Source organism: Siniperca chuatsi, linkage group LG12, assembly GCF_020085105.1.
Source record: "Siniperca chuatsi isolate FFG_IHB_CAS linkage group LG12, ASM2008510v1, whole genome shotgun sequence".
NCBI classification, from domain to species: Eukaryota; Metazoa; Chordata; class Actinopteri; order Centrarchiformes; family Sinipercidae; genus Siniperca; species Siniperca chuatsi.
In genome coordinates, this window is record NC_058053.1 from 14,863,947 (window position 1) to 14,890,749 (window position 26,803).

The window sequence follows — 26,803 nt, forward strand, 5'->3', positions numbered from 1 at the left end:
TATCTGGTGCTCACTGTAAATGCAAATTAACTGAAGCAAAAAGGAAGAGACTCGAAGACAATACAAACACACCACATAAAGTGAAAATTAGTTTATTGATGCTCTATGTACCAAGAAATGTTTCTCCGATTCAGAAGACGTTGAAAACAAGATTTTCTTGCAGTCCAACATGGAGTCATGCTTGAGAAGAAGTAAGGAAGCACTTGGGTTTGGCTGTGAACGACTCACCGTTCAGCCTCACATTCATACACGACGCTGCGCTCCCGACTCACACAAGTCCTTGTCATATGCACATCTTACCGTCGAATGGATCGGTGAGATGTACGTTTAGCAGACCTGCATGCTGTGTGTATTTACATGGAGCATCATGGTACCATGTCAGCGACACACAGCCAGAGTCACGGACAGCAGAAGCAGCATTCACCTCGACCCTACTTGATTTGTTTGTTGCTTTTCATTCAGCAAAAACGACGGCCTAGCTATTCTACTTAGTAGAAAATTTTTGATAGTATAAAATGAACAATGGTATTTAAGTAAAAAAAAGAAAAAGAAAAAAAAAGATATGCAGTTAATAGGCACATGTATAAAACTTACTTATACATTTAAAACCTTGTCGCCCATTGAAGCTTAAAAGACAAATATAGTGCTTTTATCTGAACTGTACAATAACCGTTCCAGCAGCTGCACGTGGAAACAGGCAAGTTATACTAGCAAAAATATAAAATGCTGAAAAAGCAGTATACATTTGACTTCCATAAGTAAATGTGTGCATGATCTGTAACAACTACATTAGATCTGAAAACAGACTTTTAAAATAATTATAGCTTCTAGCTTTTTAGTGGTAAGAAATGTTAAGATTCCTTTTTGGTGACATGGTGGTGACCATGTGACCGTTGGTTCCCCATCGTTCAGTTAAAATGGTTTGAGCTAAAAATGTGTTCAAATATTCGGGAGAAACAGTGATGAGAAAAGCAACAGGAGCTGCAGTATGAACATAATCACAACTGGCACCTCGGTCAGCACAGGTGCACTCCTGGCAGTCATGCTCTGTGGCTGTTGGCATGAACAGCATGTGACATGAACGTCATGGGACCAAAAGTTTAAAAACAGGTTTGCTCAGGGTTCTGCTAGTGATGACCTCTATGAGCTGCATGAATTCAGAGTACAGAGCTGCTACCTCAGCAGACAGAGTCAGTACTGACTGGTAGTCTCCCACTGCGTCGAACCTCCTTCTCTCTTTTCTCTCTCTGTTTCTCCTGCTTCTCCTGGGCCTTACGCATGTCCTTCAGCTTTTTCTTGATAGTTGAACGGTCGCTCTGACTTGACACGCCGAGCGCCTGAAGGAAAAAAGTGCAGATTTATCATATTTCTTAAACATGTCGCTAACTATGGACCAAAGTAGGGCTGCAACTAATGATTTTCATCATTGATTAATCTGCTGAGTACACTGAATCATTTCATTTTGTCCCACAAATTACAAGTTCCCAGAGCCTGATATGACACCTTCAGATTGCTTTGTTTTTTCCCCCAAATAACAGTACAAAACCAAAAGATATTCAATTTACTATCATAAAAGGCAAATAAAGTGGGAAACATTCACATTTGAGAGGCTGGAGCAAAAACATTTTGACATTTTTAGAAAAATAAGTTTCAGTGATTAATCAGTAATTCTAACTTTTGTTGCCAGTTAATTTTCTGCCAAGTGATGATTAATCGACTTCAGCTCTAGACCAAAGACTTCATATCATTAGTGTCAAACAATCAGGAGGTGTAATTGTGGGGAATTTCACAACAACAGAAGTTTGTCCTTGGAAAAAAAGTTGATATCAGGATGAAATATGTAAGTAAAACTAATTTTAGCTGGATTAAATAAATGATTTAATCCAACTCTGTTATAGAAGGAATCTACTGTATATAACCTCGTGGTGACACAGATGACCAAATTCTACAAATGTAAAACAATATGTGGTCTTGTCTTGTCATCATCTCAATTCAATATTCTTGTCATATAATTTCTTTCTTATTTATGTCCCCAATATTCCTTTTCCCCTCTAATGTTGCAGAAATGTAAAATATGAATTGGGAATCATTGAGTCATCTTCAGTTGCATCTGTCAACAGGAAAAAATACTTCTGGCCACAAGGTGGCAGTCAAAGGCAGACAGGGCCTGACTAATGACTTCTTTGGCAATGAAAGAGGCCTTGTATGATAAAACTAAATTTCATTAAACCAAACCTTAAATCATTAAACCATCATTCCATTATTAAACAGGTAATTCAAAGTAAATTATTATCATCAAGGGCTGTTTTGTTTTTCTTACCTTCAACTTGTCACTGTCTAAGTTCAAGATCTGCTGGCCGTCCACTCCCTTAGCTGTGAATTCAGGTGTGTATTGGTCCATATTCATGCCCATCAACCAGTGACAGACCTGTTGATTGGTCCATTCAGAGACGGGCCGGTTCTGCCACTGATACTCTTTTCCTGAGGCTACTGGTTCATCATCCAAAGTCTACAGAGGACACAGATAATACAGACAGATATTAGAAAAGTAAACATACGGTTGCTTTTAGTAAGAGCATTAACATTTTATGAGTTTTGTTAAAATGATTTCAAGCATTTTTCTGAGAATTTCTGTGCAGGATTCTGAAAGTCTGAGTGGCTTCAACCACCTTGTGGCTTGTAGTGTCCAACGGTTTCGTGTCATATGCTGTTGTACTCTAAAAGAAAAAAGATTACTCATGTGTAGTGCATGGAAAAAATACATTATAAAAGACTTCCAACAATGTGCAACAGCCATTCGATGCCATGGATTGTACTGTTTGACAGTTTGGATCAGTGTTCATAATGCACAGCTAAGTGACAAGTGGTGAAATGCAGACATTAATCATGTTTTCCACTTCATTCACACAATCACTTAAATAAATGCTGTTTGAAATTATTTCATCTGAGCAAATGTATTATTTCTATGGGTGGGAAAATTTCTGAAAAGCAGTTGAAGGTAGGGGGGCCTGAAAGACAACTACAACAAACAAAAAGAACATGTAGTGCAAGTTCTGTTGAACAAAACTGTGTGCAGTGTACAATTTTCCAAAGCTAGCACTAAGAAAACAAGCGTGCAATGACAACAAAATGCCAATAACATTCTCAGATGCAGATGTGTGTCCTTATACTGTATGTACTGTATATACTTGAAACTATAATATCAGAAACAACGGATGCTGAAACACCACTGAGCAGGCAGCAGAGCAGTCGACATTGTTCTGCGGTCTGCCAAAGCTTGTAAAGAACATGAAGCACTGGTTGACGGTTCTAACAGAGGCAAACTATTAACATCACAGCTGACTTAAGAGAAGCTAAGCCACAAGACTTGTTTTAACACAAAACAAAATAGCTTTGACACAGACATGCAACTCTCTTCTATTCCCCCTGCATTCACAATTTAATCTCAGCTATGAAAGGGGGGAGGCTCAAAGAGCATGCTTGAGAATGTCCCCTTTCAGCTGCATCAAGACGTCCCACACGGCTTTTGTGACTGTGCAACAAGGAGAGCACTCACCTCGCTGGAAGAGAAGATTAAAGTGTGTGAGCGCCCAGACAGATTGGGTTCAGCAACTAACCCAGAGATGTCTGAACTGGGACTGGCAGGGTTAGAATCATCTATGACTGAAAAACTCTGGAACAAGTGGAAACAAGGAACGCATTTACTAAAGTAACACATCACCAAACAACAGTTCTTTACTAGGAGAGGCAAACAATACAACACTACAGGTGTGAGGGGGAAGTGCAGTGCTGTTTCCAAAAGGACTGAAATTATTATGATAAATGGTTAAAGCTGTGATTGAAGTGACAGCAATACAGGTCATTGATTTGAGCAATGAGTGACTGTGTTCTTCAACATGTGAAAGGAAGCCAGGAAGTTTCTACTATGCAGCACAATATTCAAAGTGATTAAAACTAAAAACAATCCACCACCAAAACTACATCAACAACTTCTAAACTACAACAACTAAAGAAAAACATAAGCACACACATTTTAGGTATGGGGTAATGTTTTCAATTTATCCTAGTAGATGCTTTTAAGATGAAATATTTGGTGACAGGCGATAATTTTTTACATGTAATGCTGTTTCAAATTAAACTGTTGCTTGTTTTTCAGACACAAATGTGGGTTAAATTTGAAATAAGGGAAATGTTGTCCAGGCCTGCAGGTCATTGCACCAGCTATGTGCAAGTTTAAGCACAGCTTAGTTTCAATGTATTGTGACAATTAAAACAGGTTGCACAATACAAGTTAGTTACTAGGTAGCAGTTAGTGTTGACTTTACACACAAATCTCCGATCAAACTTCCAATTAGCTGGTGCAACGAGCCCTAGAAACTAATTTTGGCTTCACCAGTTTCCTCTAATACAAGCCACAAGGCTTTCTGAATGTGGATATAAGGAAAATTAGATAACATTAGTTTCCTATAACACTACCACATACCCACTACAAAAGAAACAGTGAATTATCACAGAACTACATTTGTTAGTAATGCTCTACCATGTCATCTAAAAATCAAATGGAAAAGGAAACTGTGTATACTGTACCAAATCTAATGAGCGACTGAATAAAGAGGACCAGGAGAGATTTGTCTGTTTAAAGGAAACACGGTTCAGTGAGATAAATGTCCAGATAGCAAAGCACTGACAAAAGCTACCATAATGCACACAGCAACAAAACTCAAACTATTCTCTTAGTAATCATGTCTTCTTGGTTCAGCTCGTGTCTTGAACTCATTAAACAGTATCGTGGGAACACCAGCCCATCTGCAGCCTGTATGACAGTTAGCCAGGCGTTTCACTGGATGCGTTTCAAGTGTCACTATTTGCAAACTCAGTGAAAAGCCACCAAATCCTTCCCTGCTAGCTCTCTCTAATGGCTAACATATGGATGCAGTTATTGTAGCCTTTGCATGGTGTAGCTTATTTGGAGAACTGATCAATGCAAGCACATGTCTGGAAACAGCCTCCCATTATGTGTCTACTAGTTTTACTCTTTCAGTGAAGACAGAAATATATTATGATGGTGGATAGACAATGACAATGCTGTTTTACATCTGGCCAAGTCAACAGTGGTGAGAGCAGAATGACGGAGAGGGATCAAGTTTGTGACCCCACTGATGTTATATCTCATCTCACTTATCTCTCACTTTAACACAAGTGTTAAATACTATATAACTAATATCTTATTAATGTTGTGCTGGATTCTCTATATGTCCGATATTTACTTTCCCATAAAGTTAGAGGAAGTTACATACCTTATTCTTGCGATCCTGGCTTTGCTCACTGCTGGTCTCAGTGGCAGAGTATGGCAGACTGCTGCTGGAAGATGAGGGCTCTCTGTCTCTGTCCCTCTCTTTGTCTCCAAACCAGGAGAAGGGCATACAGGTAGGGATGGAGGTCATTGAATCTGCAGGAGACAGGTTCCCTCCAGACTCCTCCAGTAACTCTGCCGATCCCCTGGGCATTGGAGAAAGAGGAAGATACAGTTATCCACACTCAGGCTTAAACATGTGACAGCTTAATATGTGATGTGTTGCTTCAAAAATGACTCAAGAAGTAATAACAATCAGATATAGGAGGAAAAAACTATCTGTATTAAGATTTGGCAACAAGAAAGTAGAAAGCTGGTCTTGTGTAGCTCAATATTTACTTCCACAGTCAATATTTACATCAGTAACATGGATTCATGTAATACTGTAGTTAAGGTTGTCATGGAGTTGCTTCCATTAGTAATCCAGTTAAAAAAATAATTTTGCCATCTATCTGTAGCACTTACAGCAACCTGTGAATCAATGGATAACTCCAACAAATGTGTTACAAAACATGGAAAAGAACCACAACAATAGATATTTGGAATATTTTTAACCTTTAAATTGTTATAATTAAGTTGAGCTGTAACATACCTGCTGTCCAAAGATGCCCTCATCACCTCCTTGTCATGTTTTTTTCCTTTGCCACCTGACTTCCGCAGGCCTCTGTTGATGAGCAGTAAAAAAAAAAAATAGTTAGTGCAAAAATGATGGTAACTTAGAAATGAATGACAGTGATCCCTATGGAGACTTACCCAAAGTCTGGAAATCGTCTTTTAGTTTTCCCTGCTGATGAGGCCTCACTTAGCTCCTCTGAAATGAAACAATAATAATCAGGCTCATTAAAAAACAGAAAGCATTGCTACTGCAGCCATCACACATGTTGGTCTTGCATACCTTTGAGCTCTTTGCCCTTGCCTTTGGACTCCCTCTTTTTGGCATTGTGCATGAATCCAGAGGGGGAATGTGATGACAAGGTGTCTTTTGGAGGGGACAAAGAAGGACTTCCGCTGCTTTCAACACTGTCTCCCTGTGATGGTGACAAAGACGGGCTGCTGGAGAGCTCTGCCTTACCCCTGGATCCATCTCTGGTCTCTCCTGGATCATCTCTCTGTCCATTCCTAGGATAGCAGACAGGCACTGGGAGGGACAAGCTCTCCTGGATGGACCTCCTCCTCCTGGGAGATTCTTGCTCCTCCTGCTCCTCCTCCTCCTCAGTTTCCTGTCGGGACAAAGTTAATTATTTACAAGGATAATGCAAGGAAGAGGGGACAGAAGCTATTTAATTAACAGGAAGCTCTGCTCTTCAGTTCTGATGAACGCACACACTGCACATGACACACCTGTGACACTACTGTCACACTAAAATTATGGTAGAATTATACTTCTTGGTGCAAGAGCATATTTGTATTATTATAATAACTGCTTTCAATTTATCAAACATTTCTGCTTCATTATAAAAGGTGTTTTATTGTTTTGTAAAATCAAAAAGACACTCAAGGATGTTACCTATTGTATTTTCGAACAGCTGTGAGTATGTTAAGACAATTCTGTTTTTTTTAAGAAAAATGCTGCCTCAACAGCACAACAGCAGGTCACACCATGCTAACTTTGTTTCCTGACAGATGAGAGTTTTTTATTTTACTTAAACATGGCAAGAAGACAGATTAGCCACAGCGGAAGTGGTAGTAAAACTGGCAGCTACCATCATTGCATAAAATCTCACCTTGTTCAATGGATTAGTCAGCTCACATTCAAAAAGTTAAATATTATTCAAGTTAACAAGAGCTCTGCTTCTTCTATAAAAGGGAGACACAGGGTGTTTTGTCACCATTAGTTTTACCTCTAAGATGGCATTTTGAGCATGAACGTGCCTTGATGGGGTTTCAGGTTTCATGTCATACCTTACATCTGGCCTCAAGAGGCTGATCAATCCAATTATATGCTCATACAACATGGGACTTTAGTTTGCAGCAAATCATATGATGTATCACTATCAGCTGCTCCAAGCTGACCTGAGAGTGACTTGAAGCCACTGCAAGGTTCTCCTTCAGTTTGCTCCGAGACGGGGGCTGACGTTTGGCCTTCTGAGCCAGCAGGCCTTTTGCTCTGTGTGCACTGGTGTCCAAGCGCTCAGTCTCAGGGACCAACTCACCCCAGTCTTGTTCTACACAAGAGAAAAAGATTCAAAATGTACCAAATAAATCAGAACACTGTGCACAGTTTTAATGATTCACCAGGGTCACTGGAGTTTATGATGTGTGCTTGTGAATGTTTTACAGATCACACAATGAAAGTGTGACGTGTACTTCCGTTTTAAATCAGATTTAATTCTAGTAAGCCTTTGTACCTAATAGTGAGTCAACGGATTGTGTGTTGGTGACTGGGTCTTGGCGGCTTAATTTCTCGTCTGCTGCCGAGTCCTGACCACTGTGACGCTCCACAGATGAGGCCCCTCCGGACTCCAGGACAGCTATCTGTGGACAAAACAACACTCAGGCATATTTCAGAGTGTCTAGCAACTCTGCTGTGGTGTATAAGCATTTTTTTTTCGAGCTTGGGTCTTACCCTGTTCTGCAAGCTCTCCAGCTGCTCCTTGTACCACTTGTCTTTTTCATCTAGAATTTTTTTCAGCTCCTCCTCTTTCTTCACAAAGTCTATCTCTCTGGGGAGGAAAAAAAGGAAGTGTTGTTTCCAATTAGTCCTCTAGCTTGTAAACACATTCTATTTTATGTGATTATCACTCAACTACTTCATTCCACTGGCAGATATTCTCCTTACAAAATCACAAAATGTAAAATCAGAGCTTATATCTTGGTTTAACAGTATCACTTGTGCTGTTAGGAGCAAAAATGCAGAGTGAAATTGGAAAAAATATATTAGCACTGTTAAGACTGAGAGGACAAAATCTATTTTTTATATTACTTTTTTAAATTCCCACAGACACAAATTATTCAAAACAATAAACACAGTACTGAACCATGCTGTCACTTCACTGCTTGTCCTGATACAACACCTGATAACTGTAAAAAAATAAAGAAATAAATAAAAAAAATCCTTGTAGATTGGCAAGACTGACATTATACAACCCTACTAATAGTGCCAGTCCATGCAAATAGTTTTGGTTTAATTTTCCCAATTTTAAAAGATACGCACCTCTGAAGTGTCTGCCACCACCCCAATACAATGAAGGTGAGTGGAATTTCATTTGTGCAGCCAAAACATTACATTTGAAAAATTCCACAGAATTGTGTCTGTGTATTTTCAGACAAAATGTTCTCATTATTCAGGGTAATCTACCTCAAAATAAAGCAGTTTCAACTGCTGTCTTCTGAGGTTTGCAGATCACTGTAAAAAACTGTTTACAGTGAGGTCTGCAAACAGTTTTCAGGTTATTCTGCAAACAGATTAACAAGGACATTGTTTCTGGAAAGGGTTTTTCAAATGTCATTTTTCAATGCTTTGAACACCACAAAGGAATTTCCATTAATGACCTTTGTATTGGGATGGTAGCAGAAATGCCAGAGACCAACATCTCAAAACCTCAGCAGGTAAAACCAGAACAACTGGCATGGCTACATACCACTAGGGGTACGTGAAAAATGTTTTTTGTGATTTGGTGATAGGTTATTATGCTTATTACCACAAAACCTTTTTAACACACAAGAAGCCTACTACATGTCATTTAGGCATTATTCCCTCCCATGTACTAGAATTGTATTTATTTATCCATCTACTTATAGCTCTGACCTCCTCAAACACTGTTCTACTTTTAGGCTTCTCAGGTCTACTGAACAATCGCTCCTTTCCATTTCATGATCCTGGTTAAAGTCTAATTGATCAAACATTTTCCAACATTGATCCCAGACTGTGGAACAGTCTACTTCTCCCAATCAGGTCTTTTGTTAGTCTAAACAAATGCTATCTTGACTGCATGATTGCTTATATTCTGTTTATCTAATTTAATGTGTTTCTGTGCTATCTGCCTATTGTCTTTTTTTACATATACTGATTTATTTAATCATTAGTCAAGCTATTTTTACATAATTATTGTATTTTTAATTTATATGTAAAATATTTTTTGGCCAACATTTGTTGTTTTTAAATATGTTATATGAATAAATTGACTTGAGTAAACCACTGAATACAGCAGCTTTGACCCCTCCAACAGTGAAGAACAAACTCACTTCTGCTGGTAGTCCTTGAGCAGTTTCTTTGCCTTGTTGTACTTCTTGTCCAGGGTCTCATACTGGACCTGAGTCTCAGCTAATTGTTCATTCACACTCTTACACAGAGCCTGGGCTTCCAGCCAGTAACTCTCCAACTTAAGGATTTTGTTGTTGCTATCCTCGATCTTTTGCTCCAGTACAGACTCCCTGGCTTCCCACAAGGATTTGTCCGCCTCAGATTCCATTAGCTGTATAGAGATGGTGACATGTTACTTTGGTTGGCTGAATTGAATTTGTTTGCAAGACAGTCTGTGTATTACTTGTTGTATCAAATAGTAACTTAAGAGAACTAGGTCACACATTTTGTCTGCTTGTTGTGTGGCCCAAATGCACAGCCCTCGGGAGCAATTTTGGGGTTCAAAATTGACGGAACCTTCAACAGGTGGGCTGGGGGAAGCTGGGATCGAACCACCAACCGTCTGATTGGTGGACGACCCGCTCTACCACCAAGCCACAGCCGCCCAATATTCATTTGTATTTACTATGTTGTGTATTTATTTCTCTTGTATGTGAATATCTTGAAAACACTAAAAAAAGAAAATGTTGATTTCATCTTTATCATACCTTTTCCTTTAGTTGATTTATTTCAGCTTCAGCAATGCTGTGTTTGAGCTGCAGCTAAGAAAAAAAAAAGAAGGAGGAAAATGGTTACATCCATTACTGTAAGATATTAATAATCTTTGGTTGTCTAAACAGAATAGTGAAACCTTTATTTATATTTTAAATCACAAGACTGAAAGTCATGGTGTGGGTGATACCTCTTTGAACTTGAAGGCCATCTGAGAGCTGTCCATGTTGGTTGGCATAAACAAAGCCTCTGAATCAGGAAGCTCAAACACCTCTATGCTCCGCCCTGGAGAAAAATTGGAGCCCAGAATCCTCTCCTCTGCTTCGTCCTCCTCCTCCTCTTCATAGCGCTCCTCCTGAAATATGACATCAAACATTGCATCACATATTGCAAACACCAATAGACCCTACATGCCCAGGAACACGCTCAACGTGTGTCAACAACACTCCCAGTGGCACAGCTCACCACAGTCTGGAGGGAACATTTTAATCAATACAATACATGCTGGTTCATGGGGAGGCAGTGCAGGAGTTTGGCTACACGTCTGTAGCACCGAACATATTAACATGAACAATATTCTCAGTGGATAGCAAGACTATTAGCACACCTACACACATACTGTATACACACACACTTTGCATAACCACAGAGCTACTCAAAACAGTGTCCACTTCCTCACTTCATGTTATGCAACATTCTTTTTTTGTCTGCTTCAGTAAATCCCACATATATTCTCTGCCCAGTCTCTCTATCGTAAAAACAGGGGCCTTGTGGCTGCTTGAACTTCAGAAAGCAAACATTTCACAACTCTTGCAGACAGGCGGCGGTCGAATGAACACTTTCCAACACAGCAGAAGGGTGACACATGGCTTACTCACGGCCAGCTGCTCATTTCCAGGTTAAGCTGAGTGGACTGGGTGTGGCAAGGGGGCTAATGCCGTGTTCATGTCATGTCAGCGTTAATGTAATTACTAGCATACGACTTGTAAATTACGTGCACGTCAACATTCAAGTCGTAAATACGACTTTTCTGGAAGCTCCGATATATCTGACTTGCCATTTAATCATATAGTGCCTGACAAATATGGATGCTTCACATCAGTCAAAGTGAGATGGCGATGGCAAGTCGTTAACATGGGAATCTTTCCCATTTCTACCATCCATCCCATGACATAACACAACACAAGTGACTGTGCTTTGTAATGATGCCCTGACCAGCCGACTCACCTCCTCTGTAGAGTGTTCATAGGGGTCATCCAGGTGTTGTTGATGTTGCTGCTGGTTCTTCTCCTGCTCTAGTGTCTCACTTATGAGGCGGGCTACCTCGCTTTGCGTCCCTGGTTTTTCCCGTCCAATCAGGAACCTGTTTTTTAGAATGCAATGTGTTGGTGTGCCATATAATGGAACATTTTACATGTTGCCTAGAAATACCACTCCACGCTACGGGAAATGCAAATTTTGGAATGCAGTTTAGGTATGCCCCCATCATGTATGGGTGTTTCATTTCCCTGTGATAAATCATTAACATGCAATACTTTGCCTCTTTCACCTAAAAGAAAAAAAAACACTAATCAGTCATGACCTCTGGACTCAGGAAATAAACAGACTCAACTGTTAATCAGTTATTTCTAATTGAGATGACAGTGGCTCAGTCTTGTCACCAACAAGATCTTATCAATAAGGTTTTTATGGGTCGAGGAGATGGGCTTTGAGCTGACCTCACTGTGCCTTTGGTGTTCTTCAGGACTGTAGCAGCAAAGAGTTGGGTGACGCCCACCAGACTGATACCATCCACCTCTACTATCTGGTCATTCACCTGTATGCTAGAGATACAGTGAGGAAAAAAAACAAAAGACATAAGATGATGATGATGACAGTGGCCAACAGTCACTCTGTGAGTGTGTCAAAAGTCTAAAAAAAAATTAAAGAAAATAGTTACAAGGAAAGGTTTTCAAAGCATTTCCAAAAAAGAGCTATGCAACACCTTCAACAGTAGTACATATTAAAAAATACAGCCTCAATGCAGCTAGCAATAAAATAAATCTAAAAATGCCTGGGAAACAGACATAGCTGGACTATTTTCTTTAGCTTCTTCATTATGTTATAAATAAATCTGGTTGCTTGTGTCTTGTGTGTCACTGGGCCCTGGGGGGATGAGCAATTCCTAGAGTGTGACATTAAAAACTGTTGTGGTGGTGCAGTGTACAGTGAATGCGTGCAATGTTTCCAGTTGTATACAAAACATGATGAGTGACGAGACTTAAATGTGGGGTTGAGCAAAAAGGAGGTTTCAGCGCTCTAACTCACCGTCCATCGTTTTCAGCTGCTCCTCGCTCTGTTATGGTTTTCACAAAAATGCCAAGCTTTTCCAGACCCTGGTCAGCTCCCACTCCCATTCCTATGATGCTGATGCCAAGTCCATTGTCTCCTGAATGCAGAGAAATTATAAAGCTTTCAAAGGCTGGGTAGAAAGAACTGCATACAAATAGGCTCAATTCCACATGTTAATAAAAACATGTTTCCCCCCTTATAAAATGTTTCTTAGTGATTGCTTATCACACAAGTATTTACCTTCAGTGTAACTAAACTCACCTTTCTCAATCTCCACAGGGAACACATCCATCTTCTCCACTCTCTTCTCCAGCTCATACTCTGCAGATGCTGCGACTGGGTCCACATCGTCGTTGCGCCGATCATATTCCTCATTGGAGAAGGTATTGAAGACCTGTGTTGGTCAAAATATCAAGTGCATAGCTTCAATACACCACCTTCTATGTCCTTACCAAGTAGTTAACCTTCAGACAGATTTATGTTGAGGGGTATCTACAGGATCTGCGTAGACATAGGCATATTTGTTTTACTTTTGAGTTATTCTTATTTATCTTGGCAGGCTGAACAAGGACACATTCTTCATTTGAGAGAAATTGCATGAGGAAGGAGAATTACAATCATACTTTGGACCTTTACTAGAGGAATTAAGGCGCCAGTGCACTAATGAAGCTCACTTTAACAGCTGCAGAAGGACAGCAGAGGCCCTTGATAATGATTTGGACCATTGACATTGAAATTCACTCCTTTATTTATCAAATTGTGGCCATTGTTCTCACAACAGTGTCTGACAAAGATTATGAAGCTGAATAATCTTTAGATATCTAACTTTACTCACTACATCGTCAACTCTCGTTGGTGATCTTTTGCATCTTTGATGTATTCTCAAAACATACTTTTGAGGACTTTCACCAGAGTTTTAACAAGTTGTGAAATTTGCAGGCAGACCTCGCAAAGCACTGGATGTTTCCCAAAGGCTGTTTTCTGGTTGGAATTATAAAGCACATACATGCAGTACAGCAGAACATGAGCAGCATGGAAAGTAGGGCACAGCTGGGGAGAGCTAAGCAGTGGATGTAGCAAAGATCAATGTTCAGAGGCGACAAGTGTTGTCATCAGTACAGTAAAAAGAAATAAAATAAAGAACAATACAAAAAAACCCTAATCCCTTAACCTTCAATCAACAGGCATTATACAGTACTCAACACCAGCCTTAAGGGTTATTACATACAACACTCTGCTATTTACCTTGAGTACTACTGATACTACCAAGCAGAAATGGTATTCGTAATCCACTCTGAAAAACACTCCCAGGGTCAAGCTAAAGTGAGCACGACAATGTTCAGCATAAAATGGATTGGAGATCACCATCTGTTGTGACTCAGTTACTACAATGTAATAAGAGTTTACAGTTCATTTTTAAAACAAGGTTAGCAGCAGGGCTGCAACAAACAATTATTTTTATTATTGATTAATCTGCTGATTATTTCCTTGATTAATCTTTTCAACAAAAATAGTGAAAAACTGTCCATCACAGTTTCCAATAGCCCAAGATGGCATCTTCAAATGTCCTGCATTGTCCAAACAACAGTCCAAAACCCAAAGATTTTTAACTTGATAACACTAAGAAAAACAGCAAATTTTCACTTTAAAAAGTCTACCCCCAGTGAATCTTTGGCATTGTTGCTTAAAAAAAAACCTTAAATGATTATTGGTTATCAAAATAGTTGCCAATTCATTTTCTGTGAATTGACTAGTTGTTGTAGCTTTAGTTAGCAGCACTGTGTTGTAAATTCTCTTGAAGCCAGCAAGGCCTGCTGAGATTTCCAAGCAGATTCGGACAGATCTTACAAGGCCTACAAGATCACTGATCTAGAGGTCTGAGTAAAATTAACAAGCCATTGGACCTGACACGGTCCTAACAGAACAAAGAGAGAACCAGAAAGTGAATTCAATTATGAGAGACTAGTATATATGAAGCATTGTTGATAAAAAGTAGATTAGAGTTTAGCAAACCCCATCCGGGCTAATGTCTGATTATGGGGATGAGCCCAACAGTGGGTTGGTAACATAAACCCCCTGCTTGGTTATCATTAGTCTTAATCTGGGTGGAGTCATGACGATACTGATGGTGGTGGCGGCGGCAGAATGCTGGCATCAAGGTCAAAAGTCACTGACTGAGTTAATTACAAGAGCTTATGAGAGGTGAAGTGTAGTTTTACTGAATACTGAATAGCAGGCTTACTAATTGGATGGAGCAAAACAGAAGAGTTGGCACTTAATTAAACAAAGGAAAGATGGAAAACATAGGGAAAGGATATGACCTGCAGGTAGAACATGAATAAAGAGAAAGAAGGAAGTAGTCTTCCTACTGAACTTTTACTTAACTTCATTCTATTCCATTAAATCTTTTATATGAATAGCCTAAAAGAGAAATACATAAAAAATATTTTAAAGATTGTTTTAAACCTCACAGTGGCAATAAATAAAGGGCATAAACTTTGGATTTTAACTTGGGATTTAATTTTGGATTTTATCCTAGTCTTGAAGCAGAAGGTTAGACTCAAGTGGCACCAGTGCAAAGATTTTTATTTCAATCACTCTCTTTATTTATTTCAAATTTATTCTCTGGACATGAAGTTATCAAGTTAAGTCAAGTTAGTAAGCTGGGACAGAGTGGTTCTTGGAAGAGCAGGAGCCAGGCTATAACATGCACAAACCAAAGCATGCAAATGCTCGTAACCTTGACAATCATCTGTGAGCGTTAAAGGTGGGATATGCGATTCTAATCCAATAGACGTCTCTTTGTCAAATTCAGCTGCGGTCAAATTGAATTTGGTCTGCTAGCTGTACGCTAGATGTGTTTGTACACAGCCCTGGCTCTTTAAATGAGAAACAAAGCATGCTATTAGAGCCTAATCAACTCTACAATAAAGTACTGCCTGTCCAGCTGTATACAGTCTTACTAAACACCAAAACAGACAGAAAAAAGTTTACTCGCAAACATTGAGCTGTCAGTGTTGTATTCTAGTTTACAACCTTGGATATGAGAGAGACACTAATCCCTTTGACAAATGTTGAGTTGTAACCCAAGTTCTGGTTAACACAATAAAAAAAAAAAACTATCTAACAACAAGAAAATAAAAAGGAGTAAGAGTATAATCCTGCAGGATTATAGGATTGATTGAGACATTTGCCATAAGGATGTATGATGTAATCTAGTAAACATTTCCACTCTGGGCATCTGAGTTTGAGGTCTAGATCCTGCAGCATGTCAAGACTTGAGGAATCGCCCACTAACAATCTCCTTCTCCCTCTGTCTTTCAGTCTCCTCACTATGTAGCGTTTGGACGCACCCCAAAATAGTGCAGATAGTAAGTTTCCAGAACAACTCACTGAGCTCTGTTTGATTCGTCAAAGTGAATTACTACGACTATTTCTGTTTTACAATAGCCTGCTGATTTTCACACACATTTATCCAAATGGAATCATATTGTGCCATCTTGGAAACAAACGTACATGTACTGATTTGGTACACTTGCCGGTACCTCTCTCATGTAGCCTCTCAAACCAAATGAAAGAAGATTAGAAACTTGAAGATTATGCACACTACTGCAGCTCTGTGGTGCAGGCAGGAATGCTATTCATGGGGCCTCGACTCTCCATCAACTCAAGTGAGTCCTCCTCTTTCCTTTTATACTTGAACACGTTTATTGCCATCCATGACCCATATATTGTGCTTTTTCCCCCAGTAGTAAATAGGTGTTATCTTTATTACACAAAGGCGAGGCCACAGCACATAGCACTTAAGATTATAACTTTTTAAAATAACCAACAAGCTACAAGACATTTTTGTCCTGCTTCCATCTTTAAACCAATTCTGCATTTCTCTGAACAAAAAACACACACACACACACAGAAAAAACAGGCTTGAAAGGGCTTCCATAAATAGGACTGACAAAGCTTATCAACTTCTAATTTAGACAGTTAAAAATGGATTCACAGAACTAGAGCAGACAGAAATTTCATTAAGGATGAAATATGCTTTTTAGTTTAGACTTTGGAGACTTTAGTAATTAAGGGTTGAAAATGTAGGCTAATAGAATATAGGGAGCACCACTGCATCCAGCAGTTCGGATTGGCTTCTCCCCTCTACCCCCCCACCCGACTCCCATGTCTGACTTTCCTGTTGCCATGGTCTCCCCGGCCTTTTTCAAACAATGTTCTGTTCTTTGCTGAAACCCAAACACTCAACCACTGTTCTTCTCTTTGCAAGAAAAACAGAAATCAATCTCTTTATTAGCCCCTCTCACACAAACACACAGCTCAATATTATCACTGTCTCCAGTTATCAGACTAAAAACCCATTTTCCTTTATTGTTCAGCATATGCCCAGTCCACCATCAGCTAAAACCAAAACACTCAGCTGTTGATCAAGTAGACTGACTCCAACAAGAATGAGAGACCAAAGATGAACTAACAAGTTCAAGTTTATACAGAACAAGGTAATTAACATGTTCTTTTAAAGCCAATTTCTTCCCCTAAATTATTGCTGCGGTCACTGAGGTTGTGATGTGGGTCAATAGACTGCTATGCAATGATCTTCATATTACCATTTCATCCAAAACTCTAGCTCCCAGCAGTATGTGTGGGCTTTCATCCATGCCCAACAACTGCAGTGGTCTGTCCTCACTATGTGTGCTCACACGCACATATGTACACATGCCCACACCCAAACTGAAACTCTTCCCATCTTTCCCTCATTCCCCTCCCCACAACAGAATACCAATGTGGGAAATGAGTCAGCAGCTGCGAGGAAAAGCAAACCAGGGAAATCTCTTGCCAGTGCACAACGAGGGCTGACCACTGGATTGGGAAGGTTGTAATGTAAGTCGGCCTACAAAAAGACAACAAATAACAACACGGTGTGAGAGTGAGCTGGGGCAGGGGTGTGGGCCTGGCACAGATCATAGAGCAATTAGGGAAGAAGGTATGGGGCCCAGTCTTTAGATCCTGTGTAAACAAGAACAAAATATATACCTAGTACTTCCTGTATGCACGCCCCTGGAATTATTAACACTCAATTGACTGTAAACAGCAATGTTTATGTTTGAAGTGTTAATGTATGACCTACAGCAGGAAGAGGTGGAGTCTGAGAAGAGCCAAGTGCTGTAATGGAATCAAATTTCCAAAGGAGTGCAAACATAAACAGGTTGAACAGGTTTGTTTATAAATGGCCTACAAAAGTTACTTTTGTCCTGCAAGGCTTGCTGATATCTTTATCACACAATTACTGTTAACTTTCAGTGAAAACACACAGCATCCACTAACGTGTGTGTCTGTAATCACATAATGAAAGGGTTTAAAGCAAATCACAATCAGCCCAAGACTCATCCCAAGCCAAGTTGTTTAATGAACAGCATTGAGCTGACTGCATTAGTATTCTGCCCCGTTTTGGCGGATAGTCTCCTACGCGCCCAGGTGGCTGGAGGGAACACAGATCCTACAACAGGAGGGCCTGTCTGCTGGTTGGATGAGGGTGGAGTCTTCTCAGACACATTCCTCTGGCCAGCAGAAGACCCATCTCAGATAGGAAATGGAAAGCATAACACTATGGAATGGGTTGGTTACAGAGGCCAGAGTGAAAATATGGAGTATGCCCCTTTTTGCTTTTCACTAACCACATGAAATACAAATAGAAAAGCAGAGGATTCTGTCCTGCTGTAATTAACTTTCAGCATATATATATAAAGAATAGGAATTGGGGAAAGATCAATTCACACAAGAATCACGATTCTTGCCCTCTATGATTCTGAATCGATTCACAAATACCAAAAATTGATTTTTGAATGTTGTTAATAAAGTTATGTTGATGGAACGAAAAACTAATGTTGCAACAGAGAGGCTGTTCTCCACTATTGTAGATATAATGTTAATTACAACGCAACGAAGCGCTCGGTGCTTTTTGTCAGAACACACACATCATCTTCCATTTTTGCAAGAAACATTTAACCAGTGACGTACAGTAAATTACACTTTAATTTCATTATTCTCATACAGACATAATACTGTAACATGCTTCAAAATTAATGCAGTTTACTTTTTTAAATTACAAAAGCTGCATATTCACACTTTTCTTTGTATTTTCCTGTTCAGTCAGAAAGTGACTTTCATCATGACCAGTTAGCTTAACTGCCAGTTATGTTTCATGTTGCATTTCAATGGAGTAAGAGCCTGAAAATAGTAGAACCCCTTTCTATTTATTCAATTGAGGTTTTGAATCGAATCGTAGGATTCACAAAGATTCCCATTTCTAATAAAGAATGACCAACCCTCTGGCTTGGCCGAATGCACGTTCAGGACTTGTGCAGAAATACCACAGGGCACCTATGAAACTTTTGTTATTTGCTCCACATTAAGGTCCACAAGCTGTACCATACTGGACACAGGTGAAATGTCTACAGATACTAAACAAAGTTTTACTGCAGGCATATGGGAAGTGAAACTGACAGGACGTGTATGCTTGAACAGTGACCAATGTGGACACTGTAATTATGCAAACAAAGAAAAAAATGCTGAATTCTTTCAGTTACAATGAACTCTACAATCCTTTACCACACCCTGTGTGTTAGAGAAGGGACAATGTGTTGACTTATATCTGCTGGTGGTACTTCCTGTGACTCTGTGGGGGTGGGGCAAAGCAGCAGGTGCAGATCCTGGTTTCAGGCATTTTAATTTCTGTTAACTGGTTTTTGAATCCTGTTCCAAATGTCCTCATATGAAAATGACTGAAAATGACTGTGCAGTCTTTGTCCCGCATGCAGATAACACACCTACAGCAAGGAGCATTAGTCATTCAATAACTTGTGGTTTTTGCCAAACTATAGAGTTCAGAGTGAAAGTGAATTCCAGTAGATGCAAACCTATAGACTGCTAAACAAAAGTGATCTGATGTTTCAAAGTTTCTCCGGATAAGGACATGCCAAGACACAAATCTAATATTACAGGCCCAGTTTTTATTTGCAGCTATAGAGGAAACAACTTCCTCACTAAGACTAAAGATATAATTTAAAACAGTGGTGCAATATTTATACTGCTCATACAGCCAGAGGGTATTGCAAACTTATATACTGACACAGCAGCAATGGAAATGCAGCATTTCAATGCCCTACTAAAGTGTAACTCTGTGTTACCATATTATGCGGAAGAATCTTCTCATAAAACATAATGTATAAAATTATTGCAGTGCTTTTTCAACTGCACCACGCAGTTATTTTAGCTATTGTCTTTCTAACATTGCACATTTTGAGTATTTTCATCACAATGCAACTACATACCAAGTATATAAAATTAATTTAGCAACAATAACCATCCAATATTTGGGTTGACACAAGACTTTCACTTTTAGGGATTATCAAATCAGTGTGCACTAATCCTGACTGCCTAAGAAAGCCCTATTCAACCAAGTTTGTTTTTCAACCCTGTTAAGGGTGATACATGTTGAAACTGGACGTCTCCTTTACCCCACAAAGAGGACCTTTCTCCACACAGGACACCTATCCTCTGTCAAGAAGACTCGGGTTACGTAGGGACCTAATCCCATTGTAAGCCAGAAGCACAAAGCACTTCCTCTCTTCTAGTTAGCTACGACTCAAGTGTGCTCGATCCCAGTGCCAGCTCTGACTTGTAGACTGTGGAGAATGATGCAGTGCTAGCGGGAGGCTTTTGTTAGCCAGGCCACAGGTAGAAAGGTTGGCTGAGGGACATTTGTGTGACTTAATTGGCTAACACAAATACCACGTAGCCTTGACCCCATGGTTTTAATCCAAGTGCATGTCATTGTTTTGACAAATCTCTCTGTGTTCTTTCCAGCCTGTCCATTGCATGCATTCATGCAATTATATAAAAAGCTAATTGGAAACTTAAAAGAATGCTCACACATTTTTGGAGTTGATACTTATCTTCACCTCACACTTGTTCCATCTAGCATATATCCTTTACTTTCCCCTGGGGATCATTATATGTGCTCTCACGGCAACCTCGTGGGTAGCTTAGGGACTTGGGGAAAAAGCTGTCTGAATTCTTTGAACATTGTACATACTAACTAATATTTAAAGTATTACTGTATACTACACATAGCCAACTATTAGTCCATATAATGTTGAATTGAATTTTACATCAAAAATGTAATATATTACTTTGTCACCCTCTTGTGTAGGTCTTCTGCAAAGCTAAAACAACCTTTATAATCAAACTGTTACATCATAGTTTGAATTGGTCAACATGGATAATCATTTGTTTTGCTTTGTCAGTCATGCTGTTCTGAAAAAAATCCACAGAGTAGGTTGTTGTAATGAGAATGACATGGTACGAGGATCATGGGACAGTTTGATCATTCTAGTGGACCGTAAACTATTAGTAGGCCAATCAATTAGTCAATCGACAGATAGACTACTTTAATAATTGATTAATAATTTAAGTTATTTTTTAAGCATGTATGCTGATTACCTAGTTCTAGCTTCTCAACTATGACAATTTGCTGCTTTCCTTTGTCTTACGTGATATTTTCTGACATTTTATAGACCAAACGATTAATCGGTTAATTGAAAAAAAAATAAAAATAAAAAATCAGTAGATTAACTGACTTTAAAAGTAATAATGCTGGTTGCAGCCCTGCAAGGACCATCAGCTTCACTCATAATATTTGGTGAATGCTGTATGCTAACTAAACTAAACAAAACATACTCATACATTTCACATACTAAATTACCATACAAGTACTGCACATATTATTAGGACACAGTATGAAAAATTTGGACACAGCTAGTGTCTTTGAATCAGCCCTGGGGATGCACATTGATACAAGCTCACATATCAACAACTACAACCTTGTGTCAGCTATTTCTCTTTTGCATAAAGTCTCTCTCATGCTTGTTATGAGCAGCATGTGAACTGCTACATAGAGGAGACTCAGTCTAGCATATTGTTGTGAACTACAAAGCTGTGTTTAGCTCTGTCATAGCTCCACTTTGGGTGGAGGAGGCGCACTGTTGTTTGTGTCCCCCCCCCACTCCAGGTCAGCTTCTGGTCCCCTCTCCCAGGACCCCCTGCCAGGATGACTGGGATTGAAGGGGGGGGGGATGTCCACACCCTGAGATAACAGCAGCATTTTAAGCCTGGATAAACACTGAGCTATTTAAAACTATGTGGAATACACTGGAGTGATTTGTTTTTCCCTGCTTTAGCAAAATTAGATATGTTGATGGTGGAATATCTATGATAGAAGATATTATCTCCACTTACACCACACCCCTTAAACACTCACTGGAAATGTGGCAGTACCAAAAAGAGATTACACCAGCTGGAAATTCAGTTTGGAGTACAAAACTGTAAAGCCGGAGGATATATCAAATACGCATTATGGATACAATGATATGTGATTTGTTGGGATTTATGTTACTATAAAATTGCAATATAATGCTGTCTTTTCCCAATCTTGAAGGATGCATCATTTGATACATTTCTCTGAACTTATTTGACTGTTCAAGGAAGGATAAAATTAATCATAATTTATATTGGTGATGATAATTATGAACAGACCATTTGGAACATACCTAGCTGAGATTTGATAGTGTATGAAAGCACCAACAGTCATTTTCAAAAATTGTCAAAGTCAAATATATTGTAATATTAGTTTTTCTGTCAATCACCCAGCTCTACAAACCCAACTGTAGGACTTCTGGCCTCAATGAAGAGATATTAGACCTCTCAATAATAAACACTAACAACATGAGGGAATTCAGAGAAACACCAAATTATAATGTGCCTTTCTGCTTTTCACAGAAGAGTCATATCCTTATAAATTAATGGATAGTAAAAATCAGGAATTCCTCTGCGGTAATAAGATAACTAAGCCATGGTCTGTAAAATAGATCATATGGGTGAATAAAATCCCTGAATTCCTCATATCCATGTCGGAGAGAAGTGAAATGTCCCTCTTGAGTGCAATACATGATTCACAAACTGAGGGGAACCACTCTAAATGAGTAAAAATACCCATGCAGTGCAGTGACTCAGGGGTGGCTATGATTTTTTTTAACTGTACAGTCTACATTTCCCATGTCTCTACCTCACTGCTGCCCTCGTTCAACTGTGGTCCTGCTTTCACAAGCTTGTATGCAATGTCAGCAAAATTTCCAAAAATACCACGAACAACATTTCTAACTCACGTCCCCAAAATTCAGGGGTTTATGCACCAGGAGATGAGAATGTCAAACAACCTGCCTCCCTGGTCAATAAGATTAAATAAACTATAGTTTACATTTACTGAACTGTGACAAAGCTCGTCTGATGATACAGTGCAGCAGCTGTGACGTCAACATGCCCGACAACAGCATTAATTCTCAGCCTCCACTAATTTGTCTTGTGTCTGCAGGGAAACACCTAGGTAAGACAGTTGCTGAATCAGGGAGACAGTGGTTTATAATGACGGTGCTGTGCAATATGTTTTAAAGTGCTTGAGTTGAGCAACAATAGTTCAGATGTAAACAAGACAACACAAAATACTTACCACAATAGGGTCTATGGAGAACTTGATTTTCCTCTTTGGGGGAGGATCCTCCTCATCTGACAGACCAGGGGCCTCGTAAAAGTTGTCATACTCCCCATACATTTGATCTTCCTCTTCTTCCTCCTCCTCCTCTTCTTCTTCCCTGAGGACCTGGTCTACATCTCTGTCATCCACAAATGCTGCGTTCTCTATACCATGCACGACTGGTGAGGCTCTGTCCAGGATGCTCTGGTCCGCCTGCTCCTCCAGCTCACTCTCCTCCTCTGCTACTTCATCATCTTCCTCACAATTATCGTCACCATCATGGCTCACGGCTGAACAGTCTTCCCGTCTCTCCTCTTTCAACACAAATCGCTCGCTGTCCTCCAAGACTCTACCTTCACCCACAGTCTCTGCTATCCTTTGTGTCTCTTTTGCGACATCTCTCGCTAAGACATGATGAGCAGGGTTACAGTTCTGTTTTTCTGGTGGAAAGGTTCTTTTCAGGTCTGTCGGGAGGTCTTTGGGGCTTTGCACCTTCTGCTCCTCAAACACATTATCTTCAACGTTCTCATCCTCATTCTCCTCACTCTCTGAGGACTCATTCTGAACCACTACTAGTTCTGCCCGTACCATGCTCACCCCCCTGGAGTCCGGTGATGAGGTCTGGCTGGGTGGCTTGTCCCTGGTAGGACTATGTACCACACTGTCATTACTCCTGGCTTTTTCAGGGTATTTAGCTCTGTTGGTGTTCTGAAAACCAGCAGCTGATGGAAGAGGCTGCTTCACATCCCTTGGGGGTGGACTATGTGGCTTGTCTTCATCCCCACCAACAGATGTCCTACTAAATCCATCACCGGATGATGAGGAGCGTTTGTAGCCATGGCTAACTGAGGTTGTTTGCTCTGGTGAGAGGGGTTTGTGAGTGGCATCAGTTGTTGGAGAAATAGATTTGTATGCTGCGTTGGTAACTGGGAATGTTGGTTTAAGCCCAACACCAGACCCCAAAGACACTGGTTTGTTACTTACACATGCCGTCTGGGATGTTTTTTTGTTAGTGGCATCAGTCACAGGGGTCGAGTTAGTGGCTTCTTTAACAGGAGAAGTAGATTTGTGTAAGCTGTCCCTTGTTGGAGAGGTAGGCAGTAAGTGTTCAGGGGTACTGTGTTGTTTATCAGACACCATTCCTCCTTTTGCAGCTGCTGTGTTGTTGTCTTCTGAGTCATTCCCTGCCATATAATTCTCCAACCTTTTGGACATGGGTCCTGCATTCAGTGACACTCTAGCCCCATGCCTTTTCTCACTATCAGCGTTCTCATCCGGTCGACATTCAGCTGTTGATGTAGGAGTTTGCTCTGATTTGATAGTGGTCTCAGAGGATCCTGATACTCTCCTTGTGCTTTTCCCCTCATCAGAGGCACTTCCGAGGGACAAACGATTTATTACTCTGTTTGGAGACTGCTTTTCAGCTGCAGGCTGCTCTTTGATGCCCCTTTCAAAGAGTTTTCTAGTCACAGAAAACTTTTCTGCCAAAGCCACTTTGTCAATCTCAACCTCTTCCCCCTTGGGTGTTTTATCTAAATTGTGTGATTCTGGGCTTGTAGCACTGTTGAAGTTAACTCTGTGAGTGTTGACTGCAAGCTTCGGCGGGGACACCGGGGGCACATCTGACTTTAAAGTCACTTTCGCCTCTTGGCACTCCTGTTGCTGACCATCCATCTGTAGGAATATGTTCTTTATCTTGTTCACTCTGTTCCCAAAAGGCCTTCCCCTTGAGTCCTCCCGGGTGTCATTGGATCCGTTTGCATATGATTTGGCAGCGCCATCGGATTTTGGCCCATCAAAGGAGCACTTGATGGCGTGGAAGTCAGACTTGTATGCATTTCTGTGAGGGGATGCGCTCCTCAGGGTCCTCTCGCCTCCTTTGCTTTCCGCTTTGATCATTTTTGCTTGTTTATAACTGCAGCCCAATTAGAAAAGCTGGTTTTGGAGAGACTGTTGCTATTTGTTGGTTAACTATTATCCCTCAACTTTACACACGCGGTGCAGTGGGTCCAGCGGAGCTTCTTTGGAGCATTGTTGTCTCAACTAAACACTCACAGCGAAGTCATCTAAAGAGAAACGGACAGTAAAATCTGTTATTACAGACATCGGATACCATTATCTCACTATGCCTAGCGTAAGTCATGGAAAATGAGTTAATACGTAACTATCTCTTTCTACATGCAAATCAAAACAGCGTGAAAGCTAAAGGTAAGTTGAAACATTAAGTAACGTTATGTTAACGTAGTTTTAGTAAAGTTAGAAGGTTCACGTTAGCATGCACACCGTTTGTATGCATTTCGATGGTCGACTGACTACTGGCGTTGGCTAACCACAATTGTTAACCTTGAACGTAACTTTAACCAGCTTTCAACGTTTACTGTAACAGTTACTTAGTTCAACCGGTTAAAACCGTGTTAGTGTTATTGGTAGCGCTACCCCGCAGATAAAAAGGCGAAACAAAGTTAAACTTACTGGGCCAACAGTTCAATACAGCCCGAACGTTATTGCCTCAGTCTGAACAATTCATTGTGGCATTTCAAGTACGAGCCGTTGAAAATGTTAACTCCGGCTCTACACACAACAACGCAAAAAGGTTTGTACAAACAACTTTGTAAGGCTCTCACCTCCTACTTGCTTCATCGTGTTAGGCGCCGAAAGATCGCCCACAATGTCCCGGTTTTGAAGTATCAAACTTGTCCCTTCTTCTCGCTCACCGCCATCATTCCCAGCTCCAGCAGCGTTTTTTCCTGCCTCCTCCTTGCTCTTCCAGACCTGTCGCGGGCTGCGCGCGCACACCAGTCTGCCTGTGGCGCGCGCCGCGCCCGACGAGAACAGAGAGAATCGGGAGCGCGCGCACATTCCAGGACTGTAACCCACCACTCCACTCCACCCTCCCCTCTTTCTCCACAGCACGGAGACACGAGGAGTTGTAGCAGAAAGGCGTGGGAAAGGGCTTACTGTATATTAGAGCTCACCTAGACCTCTGCACGGGTAAAAGTCCACATCTAGACTACAAAAACAACTCACTAGAGTTCCTTTACCGAGCATGTTTTGCAACCAAGGTGGAAAAATGTCAGCTGTAAATACAGTAGACATGGAAAGGGGCTTTTCCTTACAACCATTTTCTACCAGTCAATGCAATGTTTTCACTGAGTGATTCCTATCATAATATCTTACCATTAAAGGGACACTCCACCAATTTTACACATGAAGTTCAGTTTACTTGTCAGAAGAAGTGAGCCTACTGCTCAGCCTGTGAAAAAGTTGTATAATGTCTTCTGTGGCTCTGAAGGGAGTCCTGGTGATGTCATCACGTTTATCTTGGCTTAGGCTTGAGGCTTAAAACAGAAAATCTAAGTTATAACCTGAAAGTGTGGGGGTTTGAAAGAAACTGGCATTGAGGAGGCAGAAGGGATCTAATAAAAGATGCCATTGGGTTGCATTATGGAAATTGTGAGATCCTATGTTTTTGTAGCTTGTAGCTTTATATCTCGGCCCTTGCTGCTTTGTTTTTGAGTCCCCTTTAGGATACTTTGCTGAAACAATAATGCTGTGACCCTATACTCAGTGGTGGAGGAAGTATTCAGATCCTTTACTTTAAGTAAAAGTACTAATACCACACTGTAAAAATACTCAATTACAAGTAAAGGTCCTGCATTGAAAATGTTACTTAAGTAAAAGTATTTAATTATATAAATGCACTCGATGCAGAAAAATGTCTCCTGTGACTGTG

The 26,803-nt window shown here is 40.3% G+C and overlaps 1 protein-coding gene across 3 annotated transcripts; it reads right to left on the bottom strand.

Moving 5' to 3' along the window:
- Window positions 1-76: 76 nt before the first annotated feature.
- ppp1r9ala (protein phosphatase 1 regulatory subunit 9A-like A) lies at window positions 77-25,904 on the bottom strand. Of its 3 annotated transcripts, XM_044216747.1 has the most exons (20): window positions 25,695-25,904; window positions 23,047-25,136; window positions 12,741-12,873; window positions 12,456-12,576; window positions 11,867-11,971; window positions 11,376-11,511; window positions 10,339-10,503; window positions 10,145-10,198; window positions 9,539-9,768; window positions 7,920-8,016; window positions 7,702-7,828; window positions 7,367-7,518; window positions 6,249-6,573; window positions 6,107-6,164; window positions 5,946-6,017; window positions 5,298-5,499; window positions 4,588-4,632; window positions 3,557-3,673; window positions 2,321-2,509; window positions 77-1,337 (listed from the first exon to the last, which is right to left on the bottom strand). In XM_044216747.1, exons 2-20 carry the CDS (start codon window positions 24,967-24,969, stop codon window positions 1,179-1,181), a joined length of 4,410 nt encoding a protein of 1,469 aa, XP_044072682.1. In that variant the 5' UTR covers window positions 24,970-25,136; window positions 25,695-25,904; the 3' UTR covers window positions 77-1,178. The 3 variants fall into 3 exon arrangements, with proteins under 3 accessions (XP_044072682.1, XP_044072683.1, XP_044072684.1); XM_044216748.1 differs by lacking the exon at window positions 4,588-4,632; XM_044216749.1 differs by lacking the exons at window positions 3,557-3,673; window positions 4,588-4,632 and having other exon boundaries at window positions 25,695-25,903.
- Window positions 25,905-26,803: the final 899 nt, after the last annotated feature.

What these genes read in the sequence shown, in the direction of transcription:
- ppp1r9ala (XM_044216747.1), bottom strand. Translation starts at nt 24,969, where the DNA reads ATGATCAAAGCGGAAAGCAAAGGAGGCGAGAGGACCCTGAGGAGCGCA. An exon ending in TAAATCAACTAAAGGAAAAG is followed by an intron (nt 9,769 to 10,144) that starts GTATGATAAAGA and finishes ATCTCTATACAG; the next exon opens with CTAATGGAATCTGAGGCGGA. An exon ending in TAGACAGTGACAAGTTGAAG is followed by an intron (nt 1,338 to 2,320) that starts GTAAGAAAAACA and finishes TTTTTCCTTCAG; the next exon opens with GCGCTCGGCGTGTCAAGTCA.